Source organism: Neovison vison, chromosome 1 (assembly GCF_020171115.1).
Source record: "Neovison vison isolate M4711 chromosome 1, ASM_NN_V1, whole genome shotgun sequence".
Taxonomy (NCBI): Eukaryota; Metazoa; Chordata; class Mammalia; order Carnivora; family Mustelidae; genus Neogale; species Neogale vison.
This window is the reverse complement of record NC_058091.1, coordinates 243970047-243995738: the sequence shown is the minus strand read 5'-3', so window position 1 is coordinate 243995738 and position 25692 is coordinate 243970047. Positions and strand designations below refer to the sequence as shown.

Sequence of the window (25692 nt, the reverse complement as noted above, 5' to 3'; positions counted from 1 at the left end):
ATTTAAGGAACTTATGCCCTGTGCTCAGAATAACTTGTATATCACAGTGCTGTGTTCTGGACCCATTCATAATCTCTGATCTCTAATTTTGATGGACTACTTACTTTATTAATGACTTCAGAATAAAAAAAATTTTTAAATCATTTTAAGTAAGCTCTAAGCCCAGCATGGGGCTTGAACTCATGATCCTGAAATCAAGAGTCATATACTCAGTTGTTTAAGTGTCAGACTTGAGCTCAGGTCATGATCTCAGGGTCCTGGGATTGAGCCCCATGTTGGGCTCCCCACTCATCAGGGAGTCTCTCCCTCTTCCGCTGCCCTCCCCCGCCTTGTGCACACACTGGCTCTCTTTCTCTCTCAAATAAATAAATAAAAATTTTTTTATCTTGGGGCGCCTGGGTGGCTCAGTGGGTTAAAGCCTCTGCCTTCAGCTCAGGTCATGATCTCAGGTCCTGGGATCGAGCCCCGCATCGGGCTCTCTGCTCAGCAGGGAGCCTGCTTCTCCCCCTCTGTCTGTCTTCCTCTCTGCCTACTTGTGATCTCTGTCAAATAAATAAACAAACAAAATCTTAAAAAAAATTTTTTTTTTTATCTTAAAGTCATACACTCTACTGGCAGCCAGCCAGGTGCTGCCTTATTTTGTGCATTTTTAAAAAGGATTTTATTTATTTGACAGAGCGTGTGTTGGAAAGGGGGAGAGAGGGAGAGAGAGAATCTTAAGCAGACTTTGTGTGGAGCATGGAGCCCCATGTAGGGCTCAGTCCTAGGACCCTGAGATCATGACCTGAGCAGAAACTGAGAGTTGGACTCTCAACTCTCAACCTACTGCATCACCCATTTGTGCATTTTGATGATGCTTGGCTTTCATGTGGCTGGACCTGGCTTAAAGGCCTTTTTTGCATTTAGCCTATGATAAAACAGTAAATACAAATACAAAATGAATCATGAAATCTTGTGATAAGATTAGGCTGTGAAATATCTGTTTTTACCCATAAGACCCACAATATGCTTATGAATTAACTTTTGACAAATGTTTTTACTTCTTCATATTTATTTATTTATTTTTAAAAGATTTTATTTATTTATTTGACAAGAGAGATCACAATTAGGCAGAGAGAGAGTGAGAGAGGGAAGCAGGCTCCCTGCTGAGCGGAGAGCCCGATGTGGGACTCGATCCCAGGACCTTGAGATCATGACCTGAGCTGAAGGCAGCAGCTTAACCCGCTGAGCCATCCAGGTGCCCATATTTATTTATGTTTGACAAATGTTCTTACTGATTCAAACATCTCTATATTCCCACTGCCACTTTTTATTTAGTCAGTGGTTTCTTGTCTGGACTACAGCTGTAGACTCCTTTTAGTCTCTGATCTCTTCTCTAATCCCTAAGAGGTTCTCTTACATGCAAATTTAAAATGTCTCATAGGTAGCCTTTCCAAGCCTCCCATTGCTCTTAGGATGAAATCCAGACTTTTTTTTTTTTTTTTTTGAAGATTTTATTTATTTAAGAGATAGAGAAAGAGAGAGAGAGAGAATGAGAGCACACAACTGGGGCGGAGCAGAGGTTGAGGAACAAGGAGACTGTGCTGAATGTGTAGCTGGACTCAGGGCACCATCCTATGACCTTGAGATCACAACCCAAGCCAGAATCAAGAGTGGGATGCTTAAGTGACTGAGCCACCCAGGCGCCCTTGAAATCCAGACTCATTAAGGGAAAAATTCTGAACTTGTGTTGCACTGCAGAGATTTGCTCAGTCACTTGGCTTTTGTTCTGTTATACTGAACTTCTTTCACAGTGCCTTTGTATGACCATAGGCTGTTGTGCATGTTGCTCCCCTTTCTGGAAACCGTCTTGATGCTCATTTTCCTGGAACTAACTCTGATTATCTCTTAAGATCTTAGTTGAAACTTCCCTTTCTCAGGAAACCATCTTTGCTACCTTTCTGCCTTCTCTTTAGACCAGGTGTTACTTCCTCCGTGCTCTCATAGTGCCCTGAGTTGCTACTGTCACATCACTCTCAATTGTCCTTGCCTGGTTCTTTGCCTTCCATTCTGGACTGTGAGCTACTTGAGGGCAGTGTTGAAGTGGATCTTATTCACCTTTGTTTACTCCAATGATATTTGGTAAATGTGTGTTTTAAGGAAGGAATGAATAGAATGTTCTTAACCATTTGGAATAAAATGAATAATTAGGTTAAATACAGGATTAGTCTTAACTAAAAAAAACACTAGGAAAAAAGATTAGTTCAGATGAAATTATTTGATTTACTGATAAACAGCCTTAGGGGAGTGCTACATTCTTAAGGGCACAAATACATGTTTCTTAGATGAAGACAGCAAACATTTATTGAGTACTATGAGAAATACCACTGTAAGTGTTTCATATAAATCTCATTTTATAAAAAAAGATTTTACTTATTTGACAGCAAGAGAGGGAACACAGCAGAGGGGGAGTGGGAGAAGGAGAAGCAGGCTTTCTGCTAAGCAGGGAGCCCAATGTGGCACTCAATCTGAGGACCCTGGGATTATGACCTGAGCTGAAGGCAGATGCTTAATCATCTGAGCCACCCAGGTGCCCCAAAGCCACTTTTAAAAACAGATTTATTGAGATATAATAATTCACATACTATACTATTCACCTATTTAAAGTATACAAGTAAGTAGTTTTCAGTATATTCATCATCACACCTGCTTTGATTTGATTTGATTTATTTTTAAGTGAGCTCCGTGCCAACTCTGGAGCGCTATGGGAGGGTTTGAACTCACAACCCTCAGATCAAGACCTGTGCTGAGATCAAGAGTTGGATGCCTATGGGCACCTGGGTGGTTCAGTGGGTTAAGCTTCTGCCTTCAACTCAGGTCATAATCTCAGGGTCCTGGAATCAAGCCCAGCATCAGGCTTCTTGCTCAGCAGGAACCTGTTTCTCCCTCTCCCTCTGCTTATCACTCCCCAGCTTGTTGTCTCTGTGTGTCAAATAAATAAATAAAATCTTAAAAAAAAAAAACCTACAAAACAGTTGGACACCTAACCAGCTGAGCTACCCAAGCGCCCCCACAATCGATTTTCATCACCTCCCTCCCCAACCTTAAACCCATTAGGTCACTCTCCATTTGTTCCCAGGGTGGGGGGCGGGTAGAAGTTTTCCTCTATCTGAGGTTTTCTAAATGGACTAAGAATTAAATACATGAGACAGATTAATATTACATGTGCAGGGAGGCCCAATAATGAAATTGAGACCTAAAGAAATGACCAAGGCAGGTGCTTTTATACTTTTTAGACAGACAGTGAATCTGTGAGAAATTGACAGGACAGAACTTAACTTTGAAAGCTTCAATTAGCAAGGAATAATTTTTTTTAAAGATTTTATTTATTTGACATATGAGATCACAAGTAGGCAGAGAGGCAGGCAGAGAGAGAGAGAGAGAGGAGGAAGCAGGGTCCTTGCTGAGTGGAGAGTCCATGCAGGGCTTGATCCCAGGACTCTGGGATCATGACCTGAGCAGAAGGCAGAGGCTTTAACCCACAGAGACACCCTGGTGCCCCCCCTTTTTTTTCCATAAGATTTTATTTATTTAGGGTCACTAGGGTAGCTCAGTCATTGAGCATCTGCCTTCAGCTCAGGTCATGATCCTGGGGTCCTGGGATTGAGCCCCGCACTGGGCTCCCTGCTTGCCGGGAAGCCTGCTTCTCCCTCTCACTCTGCCTGCTTGTATTCCCTCTCTCGCTGTATCTCTCTCTTTCTCTCTCTGTCAAATAAATAAAATCTTTTAAAAAAAAAAATTATTTATTTATTTATTTATTTGTGAGAGAGCACAGGTTGGGTAGGAAGAGAGATAAGCAGACTCCCTGCTGACCAAGGAGTCCAATATGGGGCTTGATTGCAGAGCATTGGGATCATGACCTGAGTTGAAGACAGAAATTTAACCACCTAAGCCACTCAGGCGCCCCAGGCATCCTACTCTTGATCTCAGGTCTTAATCTCAGGGTTGTGGGTTTGAGCACTATGTTGGTCTCCGCACTGAGCATGGAGCCTACTTAAAATAATCACTGATAGAGATTATATAAATATTTCATTCCTTGTTAGACTATGAATTTATTTATTTATTTATTGGTTTAGACTGTTTATTCAGTGGATTGTAATCCACTGTTGTTATTATTACTTATTTTGACTTTATATTATCTCAGATGGCCTTTGGGTGCCCTTCAAGCTGTCCACTCTGTTTTCTTGTATTAAATCATCCCTGGGCATTTTAACTTCTGGCACAGTAAGATATTATAGGCTCTTGTACTTTCTAAGATTCCTTTTTTTTTTTTTTTAAGATTTTATTTATTTATTTGACAGACAGTGATCACAAGTATGCAGAGAGGCAGGCAGAGAGAGAGAGGGGGGGAAGCAGGCTCCCCGCTGAGCAGAGAGCCTGACACAAGACTCGATCCCAGAACCCTGAGATCATGACCCGAGCCTAAGGCAGAGGCTTTAACCCACTGAGCCACCCAGGCGCCCCTAAGATTCCTTTTTTGTTTATTGGTTTTTGTTTTGTTTGTTTTTGTTTTTTCTTTTATATTTTTGCTAGCCATGATTCCTTTTAGTGGAGAGAAAAATATTTAGAAACCAAGATCTTGTACTAGATGTAATCAGAGAATTAGAATGTCTCTGCCACCAGTCTCAGCAGACAGAATTAAGGAAACTACCTATCTATATATATATTGAAATCCATGAGTTTAAGTTGTAACTCCCAGTGCAGACCCACCATCATTAGGTTCATTCATTCTAGTTTGCCCCTTTCCATATTTGTGACTCCCTTCTCAGAGAGTGAGAGACCTTGCTTCCATTATCCTGTATGTATTTAATTGGTTAGTTCTCCTGTGTGTAACCATTCTCCCATTGCTGGTGCTGCTCTCTCATTCTATTCTACCTTCCCTCCGGTGTGGATGCTTATACCTCTTCCCCAACCCCATGTCTTTAGCACCGAATTTTTCAAGAAAGGAACTATTTTGCTTTTTAGCTTATTTATTTAGATTTTATTATTTATTTATTTAGAGTGTGAGTGAAAGGAGGGTTAGAAGGAGAGAGAATCTTAAGCAGGTTCTATGGTCATTGTGGATCCTCTTGTGGGGCTCGTTCTGATGACCCTGAGGTCATGACCTGAGCCAAAATCAAAAGCGGACTGCTTAACTGACTGAGCTACCCAGGCATCCTTAATTTATTTAAAAGTCATGCTTATAAGAATATCCAGCATGGTGCCATATCATGGAATAATTTCTTTTATAAACATATAATATATTTTTATCCCCAGGAATGGAATATTTTTTTAAGATTTTATTTATTTATTTGACAGAAATCACAAGCAGACGGAGAGGCAGGCAGAGAGAGTGAGGGAAGCAGGCTCCCTGCTGAGCAGAGAGCCCGACGTGGGACTCGATCCCAGGACCCCGAGATCATGACCCGAGCCAAAGGCAGCGGTCTAACCCACTGAGCCACCCAGGCGCCCCTGGAATAATTTTTTAAATCTTTTAAAAGATCCCATCAGCGGGGCGCCTGGGTGGCTCGGTGGGTTAAAGGTCATGATCTCAGGGTCCTGGGATCGAGCCCTGCATCAGGCTCTCTGCTCAGTGGGGAGCCTGCTTCCTCCTCTCTCTCTCTCAGCCTGCCAAATAAATAAAATCTTTAGGAATAAAAAAAAAAGAGATCCCATCAGGTGAATACTGTAGCATTTGAAACTAGCTTTTATTACAGTTGATTCTCACATTTCTCCAAATAAAGTCCTTATCTTCATGGACTGTATGTTATAGTGAGGTGGAGAGACTATAAATAAATAACCTGTGTCATTTTAACACTAGAAGGAAAAATAAAGCAGGGTCAGAGGTGAAGAGAATGAAAAGAGGTGCTATTTGAATTATGGTGTTCACGTGGTGCTTCTTTGAGGAGATGGTTCGAAAAGAGACCCGAGTAAAGACACTGAATGAGATTATCTTTGGGAAGAGCATTATTGGCAGAGTTAAAAAGTGAAGGAACCCTATGGTAGGAGCATATTTAAGCTTGTTGAAGAAACATTCAGGTGGGTGAGACTGGAGCTGAGCAGAGGAAAAGGAGTAGGAAATTGAATAGCTTGTTTATGAAGGTCTTTTGTCATTAAATGAAGTAACATGTCAGTTGACAGGGACTTTACCATATGCATATATTAAACTCAAAGATGAGGGTCTTCATTGTACATAAATATTTAAAGAGGAGCTGGGGCATCTAGGTGGCTTAATCAGTTAAGCATCCAAGTCTTGATTTCTGCTCAGGTCATTATCTCAGGGTCATGAGTTCTGGCCCAAGTACAACTCCAAGCTCAACACCGAGTGTGTTCATCCCTCCCTCTGGTCCTCCTTGTTCTCTCTCTCTCTCTCTTTCAGATAAATAAATAAATAAAATTAAAAAAAAAAAAAAAGTTGCACACTCTACTGACCGAGCCACCCAGGTGCACTCTGAGTGCTATCTTTTTAAAAAGTATTTATCTTGGGTTGCCTGGCTGGTACAGTCTTTTAAGCATTTGCCTTTGATCTCAGGGTCCTGGGCTTGAGCCCCACATTGGGGATCCCTGCTAAGTGGGGAGTCTGCTTCTCCACCCTCTACTCCTCCTGCCCCGCTTGTGCTCATACTCGCTTGCTCTCAGATAAAATCTTTTAAGGGGTGCCTGGGTGGCTCAGTGGGTTAAAGCCTCTGCCTTCGGCTCAGGTCATGATCCCAGGGTCCTGGGATCGAGCCCCACATCGGGCTCTCTGCTCAGCGGGGGGGAGCCTGCTTCCTCCTCTCTCTCTCTCTGCCTACTTGTGATCTCTGTCTGTCAAATAAAGAAATAAAATCTTTAAAAAAATAAAAAATAAAAAAAAAATCTTTTAAAAAAGGGTTTATCTGTTTCCTTTTATTGTCTAATTTAAGCAACAGAAATAACAGTATATTTCTGAGTAGAAGTGGTAGTTCTAGGGATTTTTCTTTATAACAGCTTTATTTTTTAATTAATTTTAATCTTTTTAATTTTTAAAAGATTTTTATTTGTTTGATAGAGATCACAAGTAGGCGGGGGGCGGGGAGCAGGCTCCCCACTGAGCAGAGAGTCCAACGCGGGGCTCGATCCCAGGACCCTGAGATCATGATCTGAGCTGAAGGCAGAGGCTTTAACCCACTGAGCCACCCAGGCACCCCATAACAGCTTTAAAATGTACAATTCATTGATCTTTCATGTATTCACAGAGTTTTGCAACCATCACTACTATCAATTTTATAATTTTTTAAAGATTTTTTTAAAATTTATTCATTTGTGAGAGAGACAGAGAGAGCACAAGCAGGGGGAGCAGCAGGCTTCCTGCAACCATCACTACTATCAGTTTTATAATATTTTTATAATCCCCAAAAGAAACCCTATTCTTACTGGCAGTTACTCCCCATTCCCTCCTCCTCCCAGCCCCTACAATCTCCCAGCGCCTGCATTCCAGCAAATACAACTGGATTTTGCTGTTCAGCACATTTCATATAAATGAATCATACAACATATGCTCTTGATGGCCAGCATCTTTCACTCAGCATAATGTTGTCGAGGTTTATCTATGTTGTAAAATGTAGTCAATATTGCATTCCTTTTTATGATATCGCGTTGTATAGATGTACCCTTTGTTTATCTGTTCATTGGTTGATGGACATTTGGGTTGTCTGTACTTTTTTGCAATTATGAATAATGATGTTATGAACATTTGTGCATGAGTTTTTATGCAAGGTAAGAGTGGAATTGCTGGATTATATGATAACTAGGTTTAATACTTTGAGGAACTGCCAAATTGTTTTCTACTGTAGTTGCACCATTTTACACTTCTTTTAGCATTGTGTGAGGTTTCCAGTTTCTCCACATTTTTTTTAAAGTTATTTATTTATTTATTTGTTTGTTTATTCATTTATTTGTCAGAGACCGAGAGAGAGTGCGCAAGCAGGGGTAATGGCAGGCAGGGGCAGAAGGAGAAACAGGCTGCCCACTGAGCAAGGAGCCCAGTGCAGGACTGGATCCAATAACCCTGGGATCATGACTTGAGCCAAAGGCAGACGCTTAACCAACTGAGCCACCCAGGTGTCCTGTAAAGATTTCATTTATTTATTTGACAGAGAGAGACACGCAAGAGAGGGAACACAAGCAGGGGGAGTGAGAGGGAGAAACGGGAGCCTGATGCAGGGCTCAGTACTTTCTCCAGGTTCTTGTTAACACTAAAATGTTTACTGACTTTTTCATTTCAGTCATCCAGATTGGTGTGAGTGCCATCTCACTGTGGTTTTGATTTGTATTTCTCTAATGACTAATAATGTTGAGTGTTTTTGCATGTGTGTATTGACTGTTTGCATATCTCTTTGGAAATATATTTGAATGCCTGAATCTTTTGTTCATTTTTAAATTGGGTTGTCTTTTTATTATTTAATTATAAGAGTACCATATGTATTACTGTATTTCTTAAAGTTTTTTTATTGCTTTGTTTGCAAGACTAATTTTTCCTCCTCTTATTGGAAGGTCCTGTCCAAAATGTACTGGTGTCTTCACAAGTATCAGTGAACCAAGGATATAATTCTCAGCTTCCAGGATCCTATCCTCATCTAATACCAGCAAAGACATTGAATCCAGTCTCTGGACAGTCTAACTATGGTGGTTCTCAGACTGTTTCTCCGTTAAGTAATTATCAGGGACCTGGGCAGACTCTTTACGGACCACCTGTGGCTTCTAATCCAGCGACACCTTCACTTCACAGTGCTCCTGTTCCCCGAATGCCACAACCTACTTCTCACAACCCAGCTGCTACACCAATGCCTTCTGGTAGCTTTCTTCCTGGAGCCAACGTACATCCACCTTTGAATTGGCAGTATAACTATCCATCCACAGGATCACAGACAAACCATTGTCCTCCTGCATCATCCCAACCAACTATATCTGGGAATACAAATTTGACAAGTCATCAGTATGTCTCTTCTGGAGATCCTTCATTTCAAAACAACTTCATAAAATCAGGTAGAGTTCTTATTAGGAGTACTTCCTCTGTAGAAATGAGAAAATTTTAGGAGTTGAGATGTTATAATTTATATTTCAAGACTTAAAACTAAACGGAGGACTCTTAGTTTTCTTATTGTTAATCTTTAAATAAGTTACTTCTCTAACCTTGAGTTAGCTTAAAATCATGGGTTTGCTTTTTACCTTTGATGGTATCCTCTGTGTTTCTTTGAGTCACCCATGATACTTCAGGGAATCAGGTATGCATGTAGATCTACTTCCTTATGGGCTTGCCATTACTTTTTTTAATTGGGTTCCATATTAAGCTCAGTTCCATATTAAGAAGCTCGGTCTCTTTTTTGTTGTCTTGATCTGAGGCTTGGGTTATCTTTTTGTTATGGCTTAGACAGTTTTGGTCCCCAGAAGGTGTAGGATCCTGACAATAACTTTTGTAGTGAGGAGTGTTAATTACCAGAATTGTAGTCAGAAAGCAGTGGGCAGAGATTTATATTTATTTTTTCTTGTAAGGGTTTTATAGTTTTAGCTCTCATATTTCGTCTTTGATCAATCTGGAGTTAATTTTTGTGAATAGTGTGAGTTAGGGGTTCAGCTTCATTCTTGTGCGTGTGAGTATACATTTGTCCCAGGACTATTGGATGGTAAGACTGTTCTTTGTTTTATTGAATGGTGTTGGCACCCTTATTGAAAATCAATTGATCATAAATGTAAGGGACTCTGATCTATAACTGTCTTTATACCAGTACCAAACAACTTGATTACTGTAGGTTTGTAGTAAGTCTTGAATTTGGGAAGTGTAACTCCTCCAACTTTTTTCTTTTCTTTTTTTAAAAGATTTTATTTATTTATTTGAGAGAGAGAGAGCATGAGCAGGAGAGGAGGGGCAGAGGGAGAAGCAGACTCCCCACTGAGTGGGGAGCCCCATGCAGGGCTCATCCTAGGACCCCGAGATCATGACTTGAGCTGAAGTCAGATGCTTAACAGACTGAGCCACTCAAGCACCCCTCCAACTTTGTTTTTCTTTTTCAAGTTTGTTGTGGCTATTCTGCCTTTCTTGGCATTTTCATAAGAATTTTAGGATTAGTTTGTCAATTTGCAGTTTTGATTGGGATTGTGTGTACATCAGTTTGTATATCAAAATTTGGTTGTATCTGGTTCACAAGTAAGTTCATTTAACCATTTCACTGTTCCTACTTAGCTCTTAAAATTAGTGGGCGCCTGGGTGGCTCAGTGGGTTAAGCTGCTGCCTTCGGCTCAGGTCATGATCTCAGGGTCCTGGGATCGAGTCCCGCATCGGGCTCTCTGCTCAGCAGGGAGCCTGCTTCCCTCTCTCTCTCTCTCTGCCTGCCTCTCTGTCTACTTGTAATCTCTCTCTGTCAAATAAATAAATAAAATCTTTAAAAAAAAAATTAGTGTCTTGTACACTTAACAAAATTAATAGTGTTACTTTAAAAAGCTTTTAAAATTCTGTATTGAGATTTGCAGGTTGATTCTGTTGAGCCAACATCCTCAAGGAAATGAACTAGTAAAAGCTTCCAAATGAAATAGTAATATCAATAGTTACTTAGTGTATGTATTCCTGTATACTACATATACTTGAACTGCTGAAACTGTTTTTCTTGGCCTCTGATCTGTCATTGGCTCTGGTGAATACATTTTGCATTTTGGCCTATAAAGGTTAAAGTTGTGTCTAGAAAATTGGTTTCTTTTCTTTTTTTTTTTAATATTTTATTTATTTACTTGTCAGAGACAGAGTGAGAGAGTGAGCAAGCACAGGCAGGGGGAGTGGCAGGCAAAGGGAGAGGGACAAGCAGGCTCCCCGCTGAGCAGGGAGCCCAATTAAGGACTTGATTCCAGTACCCTGGGATCATGACCTGCACTGAAGGCAGACACTTAATCAATTGAAACTGAAAATTGGTTTCTGTGTAGAAATCTTCTTATCTGCAGTTGTTCAAACTGAAATCGTCTGGTTACTTTTATTCTTATTCGTTTGGCACCATGAGTGAGCATCAGTCATTTGAAATTAATGAATTTTCATGTCATTATTGATAATGATAAGTAACAGTTATTGAATGTTTTTATTTTCCAGCACTTCGCCAAACTTCTGTATGTGGTATCTTAATTAATCTTCATGACAGTGTCTTCTTTTACAGATAAGAAATAAGGTTTGAATACTTGGCCCAAAGCCACAAGAGAATAGTTTGGGAAAAGCTACTATTAAAAAACTATTTAGGGGCACCTGAAGGAGCCACTGAGGGTGGCTCAGTGGGTTAAAGCCTCTGCCTTTGGCTCAGGTCATGATCCCAGGGTCCTGGGATCGAGCCCCACATCAAGCTCTCTGCTCAGTGGGGAGCCTGCTTCCCCCTCTCTCTCTGTCTGCCTCTCTACCTACTTGTGATCTCTGTCTGTCAAATAAATAAATAAAATCTTTAAAAAAAATAAAAACTATTTAAGAGTAGGTGTAGCTTCTTATTAAAAAGCACATCATTAATAATCTGAAATTTTTTCAGTTATTACAAGCCCTCAGGTAGAGAGCTACACCACAGATACAGTGAAAGACAAATGCGAATGACAAAAACTTGGGAAGTTTCTTATATAAAAGAAGGGGGAAGAAAGATACATTTACTAAGAAAATGAACCTTAAATAAATATATGATTATCCTTCTTTTTTCTTAGATACTTCTAAAAAAATTCCTCATTTTTTTAACACTTAATTGGTAGTAGATGCCTGATTATCTGATCTCAAAACTGTATCTAGGTTATGCTAAGTTTCGAGTCCACATCATTAAATTTCTCTCTCTCTTTTTTTAAGATTTTATTTATTTATTTCAGAGAAAGAGCATGGAAATATGAACAATGGGAGAGGGCGTCTAAGGGAGGAGGAGACTCTTCACTGATCAGAGAGCGGTTGCTGGGGCTCAATCCCAGGATCCTGAGATCAGGACCTGAGCTGAAGGCAGACTCTTTTTTTTTTTTCTTTTAAGATTTCTATTTATTTATTTATTTGTTTGTTTGTTTGTTTGTCTATTTTGTCAGCAGAGAGAGAGAGCACAAGCAGCAGGAGCAGCAGGCAGGGAGAGAAGCAGGCTCCCCGCTGAGCAAGGAGCCTAATGTGGGACTCGATCCCAGGACACTGGTATCTTGACCTGAGCTGAAGGCAGACACTTAACCGACTGAGCCACCGATCTGACTTTGCTTTTACCTCATAAGCCATCTTTTAACATCCTTACATTGGCTTTAGGGGTCTCAAGAGGGCAGGTTCTACAACTCTAGCTACGAATGTTATATATAAGAATTATTCAACTTGAGGGGCGCCTGGGTGGCTCAGTGGGTTAAAGCCCCTGCCTTTGGCTCAGGTCATCATCCCAGGGTCTTGGGATAGAGTCCTGTATCGGGCTCTCTGCTCAGTGGGGAGCCTGCTTCTCCGTCTCTCTGCCTGCCTCTCTGCCTACTTGTGATCTCTGTCTGTCAAGTGAATAAATAAAATCTTAAAAAAAAAAAAGTTATTCAACTTGAGGGGCACCTGGGTGGCTCAGTTGGTTAAGTGCTTGACTCTTGGTCTCAGCTCAGGTCTTGATCTCGCAGTCATGAGTTCAAGGTGTGTTGGACTTCATACTGGGCTTGTGACCTACTTAAAAAAGAAAAAATTATTCAGCTTGAAAAAATGTCTACTTTAGGGGTACCTGGTAGCTCAGTGTAAGCCTCTGCCTTCGACTTGGGTCATGATCTCAGGGTCCTGGGATCAGGCCCTACATCGAGCTCTCTGCTCAGTAGAAGCCTGCTTCCCCTTCTCTCTCTGCCTCTCTCTCTGCCTGCCTCTCTACTTGCAATCTCTCTCTTTCTCTGTAAAATAAATAAATAAAAATAAAGTCTTTTTAAAAAGTCTACTTTATGAAATGTAGCATGTTGTGGTTTCAGTTTTTTTTTCTTAAACCTGTGAAAAATCTCTATAAGCTCACTTGTATTTTGTTAAACATTAGGTTGTTATACCTTTGTGGCCAGATGTATCATACATTTTTGCTCGTGTTGAGTTGGTAGTGTACCTTGTCCTTTTGTTCTTTTGACTTGTCTGTATTGCAATGGATATATGTCAGTGCTTCCTTGATAAGAGAGTTATATGGCAGTAATCTTTGTCTTCAGTTGTTAACAGGCACTGATTTGTCTTGTTCGGAGCTATAAGGTTCAGTAATAACAATCGTGTTTCATTTTGACCCTGGAGAATTGAACAGTATTGAAGAAACATTGAGGGCGCCTGGGTGGCTCAGTGGGTTAAGCCGCTGCCTTCGGCTCAGGTCATGATCTCAGGGTCCTGGGATCGAGTCCTGCATCGGGCTCTCTGCTCAGCAGGGAGCCTGCTTCCTCATCTCTCTCTCTCTCTCTCTCTGCCTGCCTCTCTGCCTACTTGTGATCTCTCTCTGTCAAATAAATAAATAAATAAATAATCTTTAAAAAAAAAAAAACGAAACATTGAAAATTTTCGTATCTGGGTCTCTTTATCCCTTTATTTTAAAAAATCACAAGGTTTTACAAATATAGGTAGAATATCAGTAAAATTCATTTATTATCTATTTCATTTACAAATTCAGAGGATTTAAAAAGTTCTGGAATGGGGGCACGTGGTTGGCTCAGTGGGTTAAGCCTCTGCCTTCTGCTTAGGTCATAATCTCAGGGTCCTAGGATCGAGCACCGTATCGGGCTCTCTGCTCAGCTGGGAGCCTGCTTCCCCTTCTCTCTGCCTGCCTCTCTGCCTACTTGTGATTTCTCTCTTTCTGTCAAATAAATAAAATCTTAAAAAAAAAAAAAAGAAAAGAAAACTTGTGAAATCAAGGCAGCAAGATACTGGTAAATATAAAGAAAAATACCACGTCATTCCTAGTTTTGTTTTGTGAGTAGTGTTAAACTTCTCAGATATCAGTGTTTTATAAAGTATATACTTTAACTTTTGTATCATTTCCTGATTTTTTAAGCCTAGGGAGTGTTCCTTTGTTTTCTTTTCTTCCTTCCTTCTTCCTTTCCTTTCCCCTTCTCTTCCCCTCCCCTCCCTCCCTCCCTTCCTTCCTTTCTTTTTTTTCTTTGAGAGAGAGTACTTGTGAGTAGGGGAGAGGAATAGAGTAAGAGGGAGAAAGAGAACCTTAAGCAGGCTCCAAAGCTCAGCAGAGACCCCCACATGGGGCTCGATTCCACGACCCTGAGATTATGACCCAAGCTGAAATCAAGAGTCTGTGTCCTCAACTGACTGAGCCACCCAGGCACCCCTAGTTTGTAGCTTTAACCTAATTAATGTTAATTGAATGGACTACATTAATAGGTCATTAATAATATTTTATTCATGTTAATTTCTGTTGGAATATTTGACATGGCCTTGTTGAACCTCTGTGACTAGTTAATTAAAATTAATCAATAAACAGGGCATTGAATCTACCGTATAAGTGATTTGATGCTCCTTTAATAATTGACTAATAAGAAGCATGTAAAAGAGACTTGAAAATGTGTAAAGCATGCATATAAATTAGGAAGTCATAAACCTGAGCAGGTAACATATTTCTGGTAATTTGTTAGTGATTTTAATTAAAATGTAAATCTGGAAGTTAACACATATTTGGTAAAAGGCTGTTCTTCTTAGTTCTTAAGTGACTTGTAAAAAACTGATGTTTCTGTAGGTTCTACACCCGCATTAGTGACCCCATCTCTGCCTACCACTTTCCAACCAGGAGCTCCTCTTGGGCCCCCTCCAGCTGGAGGACCACCTCCAGTGAGGGCAGTCACTCCTCAGAAACCATCACATAGAGCTGCGCCCCAGCCCTCATTCAATTCAGTTGTCAACCAAGAAGGTAAGCAAGGCAAAACCAAGACAAATCCTAATGTTTTGACTGGGGGGTGGAAGGATCAATATTATTTGAATTTTTGCATTCAGGTAATATTTTTTCCAGAAAATTTAGTTGTTTCAGTTAGGAAGGCCTTCAAGAATTTAGTTTAAAAAAATTCCTTAGTATTCTACTACCTGTATCGGGCCTAGCATTTAGGAACTACTATTATCGTTTTTTGTTGCTGGGCAGATTTTAACAATCATGGCTCTAAAGTTATGCCTTTTGGCGGAGGAAGGTGAGAATTTCTGTTTTTCTGGGCATGGTGTTAGAACTGTCCTTTTAATACATTGGCTCTTTTCCATGAAAGCAGTGGTTTTTTTTTTCTGCTGTTATTGTAAATGTTAACAAATATTCATCAACCTAAATAAAAAGTAAAATATACAAGCATTTTGAAGTTGTATGTAAACAGGAAAATGTTTTAAAGCATTGTCTTCAGGGCGCCTGGGAGGCTCAGTGGGTTAAGCCGCTGCCTTCGGCTCAGGTCATGATCTCAGGATCCTGGGATCGAGTCCCGCATCGGGCTCTCTGCTCAGCAGGGAGCCTGCTTCCTCCTCTCTCTCTTTGCCTGCCTCTCTGCCTACTTGTGATCCCTCTCTCTGTCAAATAAATAAATAAATAATCTTTAAAGCATTGTCTTCAGATATAACTTTAAAATACAAGTTTATTAGTTTAAACAATATATTTTGTCAAGTAAGAAATTGATTTTAGCAATAACCTAACCAATGCAACAAAATGTGGAAATAGGAAAACAGAGGGAAAAACCGCTGTCCATATTCTACTTCTGAATATGATGAATATTATTATTTTTTTTTCTAGCATTTCCTTTTTTTAGTATTATATAAGTAGGGAAAAGAGCGACCTGTGAATATTTTGGAAAGAATGGTGTTAACAATGAGTAACAAAATGAAAATGTCCCACTGTCTGCCACATTATAATTTTGAAAATCAAGCTACAATAAATATTTGCATTTTTAACCAACTAAAAATATGCCCAGTGTTTTCATTTTCTTTTACAAACAGTTTTACTAAGGTTTTCATATCAACTCATGATTAAAGTCATGGTGGTCTTGAGAGCTAGAAAGGAATTAACTGATTTTATCAACTATTAAACTTAACTGTTGGTGTGAAAATGACTGTTAAAGTTAGCACCTTTGTACTTAGAAGCTAGAGGTTGATTCTATTTACTAATTTTAGTTTCTTCTATACCTGACTTAGAGCTCATAAATAGTAGAGGTCCTTGAAATAGATTTCAATTCTTCATAAGCAGGTGTTCCTGGCATTTATCTTTAAATCTTTAAATTGGAGGGAAAGGAAGTTAAGACTTTTATTTTATTTTAGTAGCTGATCCCTAGAATAAAGCAATCATTACATTAACTTATATCATCTTCAGATTAATTCTAGATTCCACTCTGTTCCTTAGTTTGAAAAAAAACTATATATATTTTTTAAGATTTTATTACTTGACAGAACACAAGTAGGCAGAGAGGCCAGCAGAGGGAGAGGGAGAAGTAGGCTCTCAGCTGAGCAGGGAGCCTGACGTGGGGTTCGATCCCAGGATCCTGGGATCACAACCTGAGCCGAAGGCAGCCATTCAACCGACTGAGCCACCTAGGTGCCTCCCCCCAAAAAGTATTTTTATCTTCATGATTTATTTCCTCTTTAAATAGTATTGATTTTGGTGACTTTTTTTTTTCAGTGTGTACTGTTCTTTAGAGGTTTTTAATGCTCTCAACTGCTGAAATCTTTCAGATAATATATAATTTTACAAACTGCACGAAGGACTATCAGTTTTAGAAGTTTGTAAAATTATTTAAAACTTTTATATATTTTGGGGGCGCCTGGGTGGCTCAGTGGGTTAAAGCCTCTGCCTTCAGGTCAGGTCATTATCCCAAGGTCCTGGGATCAAGCCCCACATTGGGCTGTCTGCTCAGCAGGGAGCCTGCTTCCCCCTCTCTCTCTCTGCCTGCCTCTCTGCCTACTTGTGATCTCTGTCTGTCAAATAAATAAATAAAATCTTTAAAAAAACCCCACAACTTTTATATATTTTGTATACTTAAAAATGTGCATTATTTGAAATTTTTATTTCAAGATTTGACACTTTTCCTGGGTTGTAGGCTAAAATATTTGGAAAGTTATATTAAATTTTAGACATTAGTGCTCAAATATTTCAGAAATTTTAACAATTTTTCTAGTTTAAGTATTGTAATAAACTTCTTTTTTAGGTATTGCATCAAATACCAATAATGGATCTATGGTGGTTCACAATAGTTATGATGAAATTGAAGGCGGTGGCTTCTTGGGTGAGATGCTATAAAAGATGATTTTGTTTTTTTGTGTATGTGTATGTTTGTTTTGTTTTAGTATGTGTTCATTATAGGAAACAGTGAAGAAAATTTCATAATCTTATCACACAGTAATACCTCATGGTAGCATTTTTATTTCTATACCTTTAGATTCTTTTTATTAGTTTTTTTCCCTTTAAGAATTGGGATCATGGGGCGCCTGGGTGGCTCAGTGGGTTAAGCCGCTGCCTTCGGCTCAGGTCATGATCTCAGGGTCCTGGGATCGAGTCCTGCATCAGGCTCTCTGCTCAGCGGGGAGCCTGCTTCTCTCTCTCTCTCTGCCTACTTGTGGTCTCTGTCAAATAAATAAAATCTTAAAAAAAAAAAAAAAAAGAATTGGGATCATGGGGGCACCTTGGTGGCTCAGTAGGTTAAAGCCTCTGCCTTGGGCTCGGGTCATGATCCTGTCGTCCTGGGATCAAGCCCTGCATCCGGCTCTCTGCTTGGCAGGGAGCCTGCTTCCCCCTCGCTCTCTGCCTGCCTCTCTGCCTACTTGTGATCTCTGTCTGTGAAATAAATAAATAAAATCTTAAGAAAAAAAAAAAAGAATTGGGATCATGGGCTTTATTATTATGTTCTGGCTATAGAGTATTTTTATGAATTAAATCTACTTCAATATATTAAACCAGTTGTACATTAATATGCTTTCATTGATGTTTTGAATTAGAATTTTAGTCTAAATATAAAGTTTAGTAAATGATACAAAAGTAAATCAACCATACCAAGCTTATTTTTTTCATATAAGCTTATTTTTAAGTGTTTTTGGTTATAGTCTACATTAACTATATTTTCATCATTGCTATTATTTTGTCAGTAGTGTTTATTTGTCTTATATTGCAAATTTGATAAATGAAGGAATTAAATTACCCAAGGGATTTTAGAGTTATAATTCAATGGATGTATGTGTTTATTTGAAGTATTCTAGAGTATAAAATAGAACTTAAAAGTTACCTTGTTTCTAGCAACACCACAGCATACTAACAAGAATCCCACAGTGAGCCGAAGTGTTGGGTATTCATATCCCTCCTTACCACCTGGTTATCAGAACACAGGACCACCTAGTACAACTGGAATGCCACCCTCTTCCTTGAATTACTCAAGTGGGCCACAGGGCTTTACTCAGGTAAACTTTTTTTCTTCTTTTTTAACCAGCTTTCCATCTTTTGATTTAAACTGTGTAGGCATAAAAGTTTTGGGAAGCTGTAATGAATTCTTTTAACCAATTAAAATAATGGAATTTCATAAGACTTGTTTTATTACATATCCCCAGAACCAAACAAAATTGACCAGGAAATATAATTTTGTTATTTAGAGCAAAATTAAGTAACTAAGTCCTTATATACTTCTGTTTTCAACTGAAAACATTATAAAGGCTACTTACTTTGAAATTATGTATCTTTAGACTCCCTTAGGTGCTAATCATTTAGCTGCAAGCATGAGTGGATTAAGTCTACATCCAGAGGGGCTAAGAGTTATCAATCTTCTTCAAGAAAGAAACATGCTTCCAGCAACACCTTTGCGGCCTCCTGTTCCAAATTTGCATGAAGATATCCAGAAACTCAACTGTAACCCAGAGTAAGGTTTCAAATAGTGTTTCTTATTTCACATGACATTTTACTCTAGAAGTTTTGGATTTTGTTTTTGGCACTACATGTTTTATGAACTAGCAGTACAACCATTAATTTATGAAAATAGTTTTGCATACAGGAAAATAGATCTTTGTTAATTGCTTACTTGATATTTGAAATATTCTAACTCAGATAGGGTTGTAACTTCTAAGCTGATGACTGTTCTTACCAGCCCTAATGGAACTATGACATTCATTATCATTGTGGTGAATAAATTTTTTTTTTCAAGTCCAGCATATGGGATTTGATTCTACATAATTCTTTATTTCCTCTCATTTTAAATTATTTTTCATAACAAACTTAATACCCTTCTATCCCTTAAAATGGATCTTTAGTTTAAAATGTATGTGGTGATGACTTTGTAGTGATAACAAAATCAAATTTTGTTATTTTTTAAATGGTTTTTTTAGAACCTTCAACAAAACTGATCTTTTCATTAATAAACTTAAGCTTGCATTTGTACATTTGTGTCATCACCTTTTAATTCCAGTGTAATCAAGATTTATATAAAGAAGAAGTCATTTGTTAGTCTGGGCTGTTTTATGCACAAGCCAAGCCAAGAAGAGACCGTATTTTAGTTACATAATACTGGGTTGTAACTATCCAGCCACTCTTTCTGAACAGGACTTAAATATTTAATGGGATAAAATTTGAGAGGGCCTATTGAAAAGTTTCTTTGTAATTTGATCCACTGTTAAAATGTGTTACCTTTCATATATTTTTTTTTGTCCAAAAATAATCATAGTGACAGCTGACAATGATTCTTTTTTTTATGATACATGGTTTTTACTTTGATACAGGTTATTTCGATGCACGCTGACTAGTATTCCTCAGACTCAGGCCTTACTGAATAAAGCCAAACTTCCTTTGGGACTGCTTCTTCATCCTTTCAAAGACCTAGTGGTATGTTTCACTAATGAACATAAATGTCTAATGGAAAATTATCTTGGTGGTAAGGAATTTTCTACAGTAGTGCAAGAATCACATGTGGAATTTATCTGCGCTTTATTTAGGAATTTGACCATTGACAGGTTCCTTTATTTGTAATTCAGCCATCATTTTTATTACCAAATACATCGAAATGAGGTAAAATAAGCCTATTTTTGAAAAACTCAACTGAGAAAACTACTGAGAGAAAATAAATAAATGAACCATGCTATTTTAAAAAGTTGTTAATTATTTGCCTATTTAAAATGCTTTACCCAGTCTCCCAGTCCTGCCATTCTTGGAGTAAATTTAATTGCTTTAGGAAGCTGTTCCCTCTGCTTACGGGAAGAACAAAGAAGCCCTTCCACTTTTATCATAAGGCTTGGGGACCTTGACATACTCTTGGGAGGATCAGTACATAAGTGAGGTGACTATTCCAAAACAAATTTATATTAAGACTTTAGAACTTCTAGTATGTAGGATAAACTTTAAATAGGAACATAATTGCAGGATTTAATTGAATACTTAATAATTTACCCTTACCTTACTTTATGACAGTTCTTTCATGAGAATTTAGTAAGCCTCTTAATACAACATGAAGAAAATTCCTAGTAACTTACTTGGTCATTTCATTGGCCATTTACCATCTATCTCAAAAATACATTGGGTATTTACCATGTTGATTTCATAATATAAATGTTTAATTAGAAAATAAATACTTTTGGAAAGGCAGGATTAATGAGAATGTTCCTGGAGAAAAATAGTTTTTAAAATCAATACATTTTAACTATATAACTTTGTTGTGTGACAGTTTGGACACATCTTTTACCCTTGTTTTTCTTCTCCAAAATTACAGTATCCCAGAAGTTACTTGAAAGGTATGGATTAGTATTTGGCCTTTAGATGTGATGATCACTGCCTTTAAAAAATCAGTTCTGTTTTTTTAGCAATTGCCTGTGGTTACCTCCAGTACAATTGTGAGATGCCGCTCATGCAGGACATATATCAACCCTTTTGTCAGCTTTCTGGATCAAAGGAGATGGAAGTGTAACTTATGTTATCGAGTCAACGATGGTATGTTTTTTTAATAACATTTACAAATTTCAGTTCATGTTGTAGAGAAAGCAGATAAGGTGAAATTTAGAAAAAAAAGCACCAATAACCTGTCTTACTTACTTGTAATCCTTCAACACTAAGATAACTTTTGTTAACTTCTTTCTACACATTTATACATACATACATATATGTGCATATGTATACATATATGAATAATTATATACTTTTTGAACAAAATGTTATATTATTCTGATACCACTTTTTTACATTTATTATATTAGATATATAATAAATGGCATATTTCATGGTATTATTTAAGCCTATAATTTAAGAAATATTTTTATTTAGAAATTGTCCCATGCCTTTTCTCTAGGGTGAAAGAAAATAAGTCCACAGAATAGCTGCCATTAGCTTCATTCACTGCTGTATGAAGGGAGGTGGGCAGTGCTAGAAGGTTAGTTGAATGTAGTTTTTTCAGTAATTGAGGAAGAGGAGATCTCTTTCAGAAGCTGCTTACAGTCAATGTTTAAGGAATATCAGCTAACCAGTAACACTTTATTAGGATTAGAGAGGAAAAAGGGTATGTTGATAACCATATTGAAACTTAGGTCTCCAGGGTACCTGGCTGACTCATTTAGGGGAGCATGTGACTCTTGCTTTTGGGTAGTGAGTTCAAACCCCACATTGGGTGTAGAGCTTTAAAAAAAAAAAATTAAGATAGAAAAGAAAACTGGGTCTCTGTTTGAAAGGAAATTTCATTAAGCATTGGGAAATGGGGAATTTAAGAGATTTTTAAAGACCATTCTTATGTTTTTTAGGAGTAAAGTGAGCATAGAATAAGAACATAATTTTTACTCTAATAATTTAGAAAACATATGTATAGGGTTTGGTATGCCTTTAAAATCTTATGTATATGTGCTTTAGAATGTGAAATAAAATTATAATAAAGGTAGGAATCATTTTAGTATGCAGCCCAGACCATTTCATAAACTATGGCTTACCCTTCAACAGGATTTGAATTTCTAAACATTAATGGGAAGACAGGGGCAATGATAATTTAGAAAATATTCTTTGAGCACTAGTATATTATAAGTGGTAGGTAACTGATATTCCATAAAGGCCTCCTTAATTAATGGAAGTCACAGAACTGTTAGGCTTTAGCTTGTATTTTTACCGTAGATTTGTGGGGCAGCCAGAGTCTGTACATATTGTGTCAAATGTTAATATTTGTGTACCATTATGAAATTTAACACAAAATTTAGTCTCACATTTAAGATAATAATTGGTATTTAATGAATTTTTATTATCCTGTCAAACTGATTTAGGAAAGCAGTTTTAGCAAGAATTAAGACAAAGAGTATATTAGAAGGTAGAAGAGAAAAATCACCGTTATTGTGGCTGTAAAAGCAAGACATACTTGGTGCTATTGAGTGTGGGGGAAACTTGAACTCAAAAACAGTGTATTTATCCTTTAATATTTAGGTTATATTGGTTTATCTATAAATCCTGAAAATAAGAAAACAACTAAATGCAAGATACATCAAACTTAATCCTTTCAGTTTTATCATTGAATGTTGTTGACTTATAGTTCCTGAGGAATTCATGTACAACCCTTTGACTAGAGTTTATGGAGAACCTCACAGAAGACCTGAAGTTCAGAATGCTACTATTGAATTTATGGCTCCTTCAGAATACATGGTAAGCTTTATTTTTATGTAGCGTATTTATTTAACACTGGGCTTTAAATAAAACATTGTAGCATTCTATAACAAAATTTTATGTTTTTAAATCTTATATTTGTTCATTATAAATGTAATTTATTATATAAGGGTAAATTTGAAAAGTAAAAGTATACGTAAAATTTCACCTGTATTTTTTGTGTATCAATCCAGAAATGTGAAATATAATACCAGGATCATATTTACTTTTAGGTCACTTCCAATATTTTTCTAATAATGTCATGATAAATGTTCTCTTGTAAGTACTATTATTATGCACTTGTATGAGTATCTGAGGTCTTGCATTTTTAAAATAATAATTAGGCCTAATGTTTCGTTAGCACTTCACATTTTATTAAGCACTTAGATATTTTTGATCATCACAAACAACCATCTGATTTAAGCTAGGTCAGTGCTGTTAATCCTGCTTTACAGATGTGAACACAGATTAAGTGACTTGCTAAATATCCTTTAAGTAAGTGGGAGACCTTGTATAAAAATCCATGCCTTTTGATTTGCTTATGCTTTCACCATGCCATTATGCCTCTAAATAGAAGGAATATGAAGATAAGACTTCACATCAATTTTTTATGTTTTTTTTTCTTTTTAAGATTTTATTTATTTATTTCACAGAGAGAGAGAGAGATCACAAGGAGACAGAGAGGCAGGCACAGAGAGAGGGGGAGGAAACAGGCTCCCTGCCGAGCCGAGAGCTGAATGCGGGGCTCAATCCCAGGACCCTGAGTGAGATCATGACCTGAGCGGAAGGCAGAGGCTTTTTTTTTTTTTTGGAAGGCAGAGGCTTAACCCACTGAGCCACCCAGACGCCCCCAATTTTTTATGGTTTATTTTACCTTGTTATGTTTTTGTGGGTAATCTCTGGGCAATGGGAAATAGAAATTATGAGGGTTCATTTTTTTTTCACCACAGAAAAGTTCATTGTAGAAGACAGTTTTGTGACACTTAAATGGTCAGTAATAGTTTTCCCTAGTATAGCTATCTCTTTGTTGAATTAAAACCAAAAAATCAGAAGATGCATCTGTTCTTTTGTATTGGCTGCCCGAGGTGTCTTTTATCTCCCAGGGTTTGGAAAACTGACTTCCTTTAAATTTGTAAATTTGCCTATTGCAAGATGTTTTGCACCTTCTCCATTTATCTTTTAGGTGACAGATGCTATGAATCTGGCAAGTGGTCTGTGCAAAAAAATACAAAAGTTAGTACACTCCAAAAAAAAAATTAGTATACTACATGCCCAGTTCTCATTGTGGTTATTTGATGCTTTTTTATTGACTTGAGAACAAATCTTTGAGTTTGGAATTTTAAATTATAGTTGTACATTTTTATGGATCTTGACTAAAATGCGCTGGTTAAGAAACCAGCTCAGGCTAACTTGATTTGTCACTTACACAGTTTTAATTTCCCTAAATTGTGAAATACAGTGTATATGTGGAAAAGTCTATAAAACAAATGTGTAGGTTACCAAGTAGCTGTAAACACCTGTGTTATTAGTACCATGCGGTTCAGAAATTGAACATTGCTGTTCTCCCAGAAGCCCTCTGACTATATTTTCTCTCCTGTCCCTAAAGAAAAACTCTCTGACTTAGGGCAATCACATCTTCATTTTTCTTTCTCTAACTCCACATCTGAAAACAGTATAATATAGTTTGTCTATTTTTAGAACTCCTGATATTTCTGTGTTATTTTCTTAATCCATTATTGTTTATTAGTGTCTCCATTTGATCTACAGATGGTAAGTTTAGATTTAATCCTGTTAAAGGTCTTTAATGAGATCTTTCTTTTCTTCAGTTACGACCACCTCAACCCCCAGTGTACCTCTTTGTATTTGATGTATCTCACAATGCAGTTGAAACTGGATACTTGAATTCAGTTTGCCAGAGTTTGTTGGACAATCTGGATTTGTAAGTACCTTAATTCAGCTTAAATTTGAAACTACTGTTTGCAAAATGAATTAATAGTTTCAAAATACTAAAAATGCTATATATAATTATGTTCTAAATGTCCATTTAAATTGGTTTGTTAGAGGTACATGGGTGGCTCAGTGGATGAAGCCTCTGCCTTCGGCTCGGGTCATGAGCTCGGGGTCCTGGGATAGAGCCCCGTATCGGGCTCTCTGCTCAGCGGAGAGCCTGCTTCCTCCTCTCTCTCTCTGCCTGCCTCTATGCCTACTTATGATCTCTCACTGTCAAATAAATAAATAAAATCTTTAAAAATAAATAAATGGGTTTTTTAAGATTTTATTTATTTATTTGACACAGGGGGGGGGGAAGCAGGCTCCCCCCTGAGCAGAGAGCCCAATGTGGGGCTCGATCCCAGGACCCTGAGATCATGACCTGAGCTGAAGGCAGAGGCTCAACCCACTGAGCCACCCAGGCCCCCTGAAAAACATAAATTTATTTTAACTTTTCATTATGGAAAAATTTCAAACAACTAGTAAATAGAATGTAGTGAACTTCCAGGTACCATTCCTCAACTTCAGTGTTTTTATGTTCATTTGTTCTTGTTTCATCTAATCTCTCCCATACACAAACAATTTTTCCACATGAGTATTTTCTTTTTCTTTCTTTCTTTTTTTTTTTTAATTTATTTATCAGAGAGAGAGAGGGAGAGAGAGCGAGCACAGGCAGACAGAATGGCAGGCAGAGGCAGAAGCAGGCTCCTTGCTGAGCAAGGAGCCCGATGTGGGACTCGATCCCACATGCTGGGATCATGACCTGAGCCGAAGGCAGCTGCTTAACCAACTGAGCCACCCAGGCGTCCCCCACATGAGTATATTCACTCAAATCTCAGCCAGCATATCTTCTTACCTTTAACCCACTGAGCCACCCAGGCGCCCCGCAGCATATCTTCTTACCTATAAATAATTGCAATTATTTTTTCACACTAAGATACAAGTATCACAGCAAACAAAATTAGCAGTAATTCTGTAATATGATTTAATACCTAGTTCAATTTTTGGTTATGTCAGAAATGCCCTTATTGTAGGTTTGTTGAAATAAGAATCCAAACAGTGTATACTTGTTGCATTTAGTTGTCATATCTGCTAAGTCTCTTAAAATATATGTACTATAAATGGATGCTTACTGTAACCTATAAAAGCTAGTATAACTTTTCAC

General features: G+C 37.9%; 1 protein-coding gene across 2 annotated transcripts in view; it reads left to right on the top strand.

Annotated features, from left to right (window-relative positions):
* Window positions 1-25692, top strand: part of SEC24A (SEC24 homolog A, COPII coat complex component) — a 66049-nt gene that overhangs the window by 11305 nt on the left and 29052 nt on the right. Inside the window, exons 2-10 of one of the 2 annotated variants that reach the window (XM_044227347.1) lie at window positions 8533-9024; window positions 14733-14852; window positions 17110-17187; window positions 18192-18352; window positions 18632-18804; window positions 19658-19760; window positions 20732-20858; window positions 22429-22538; window positions 24365-24477. In XM_044227347.1, the coding sequence (XP_044083282.1) occupies window positions 8533-9024; window positions 14733-14852; window positions 17110-17187; window positions 18192-18352; window positions 18632-18804; window positions 19658-19760; window positions 20732-20858; window positions 22429-22538; window positions 24365-24477 (1477 nt within the window). Of the gene's footprint in view, window positions 1-8532; window positions 9025-14681; window positions 14853-17109; window positions 17188-18191; window positions 18353-18631; window positions 18805-19657; window positions 19761-20731; window positions 20859-22428; window positions 22539-24364; window positions 24478-25692 lie in introns of both variants that reach the window. The other variant, XM_044227339.1, reaches the window with a different exon arrangement.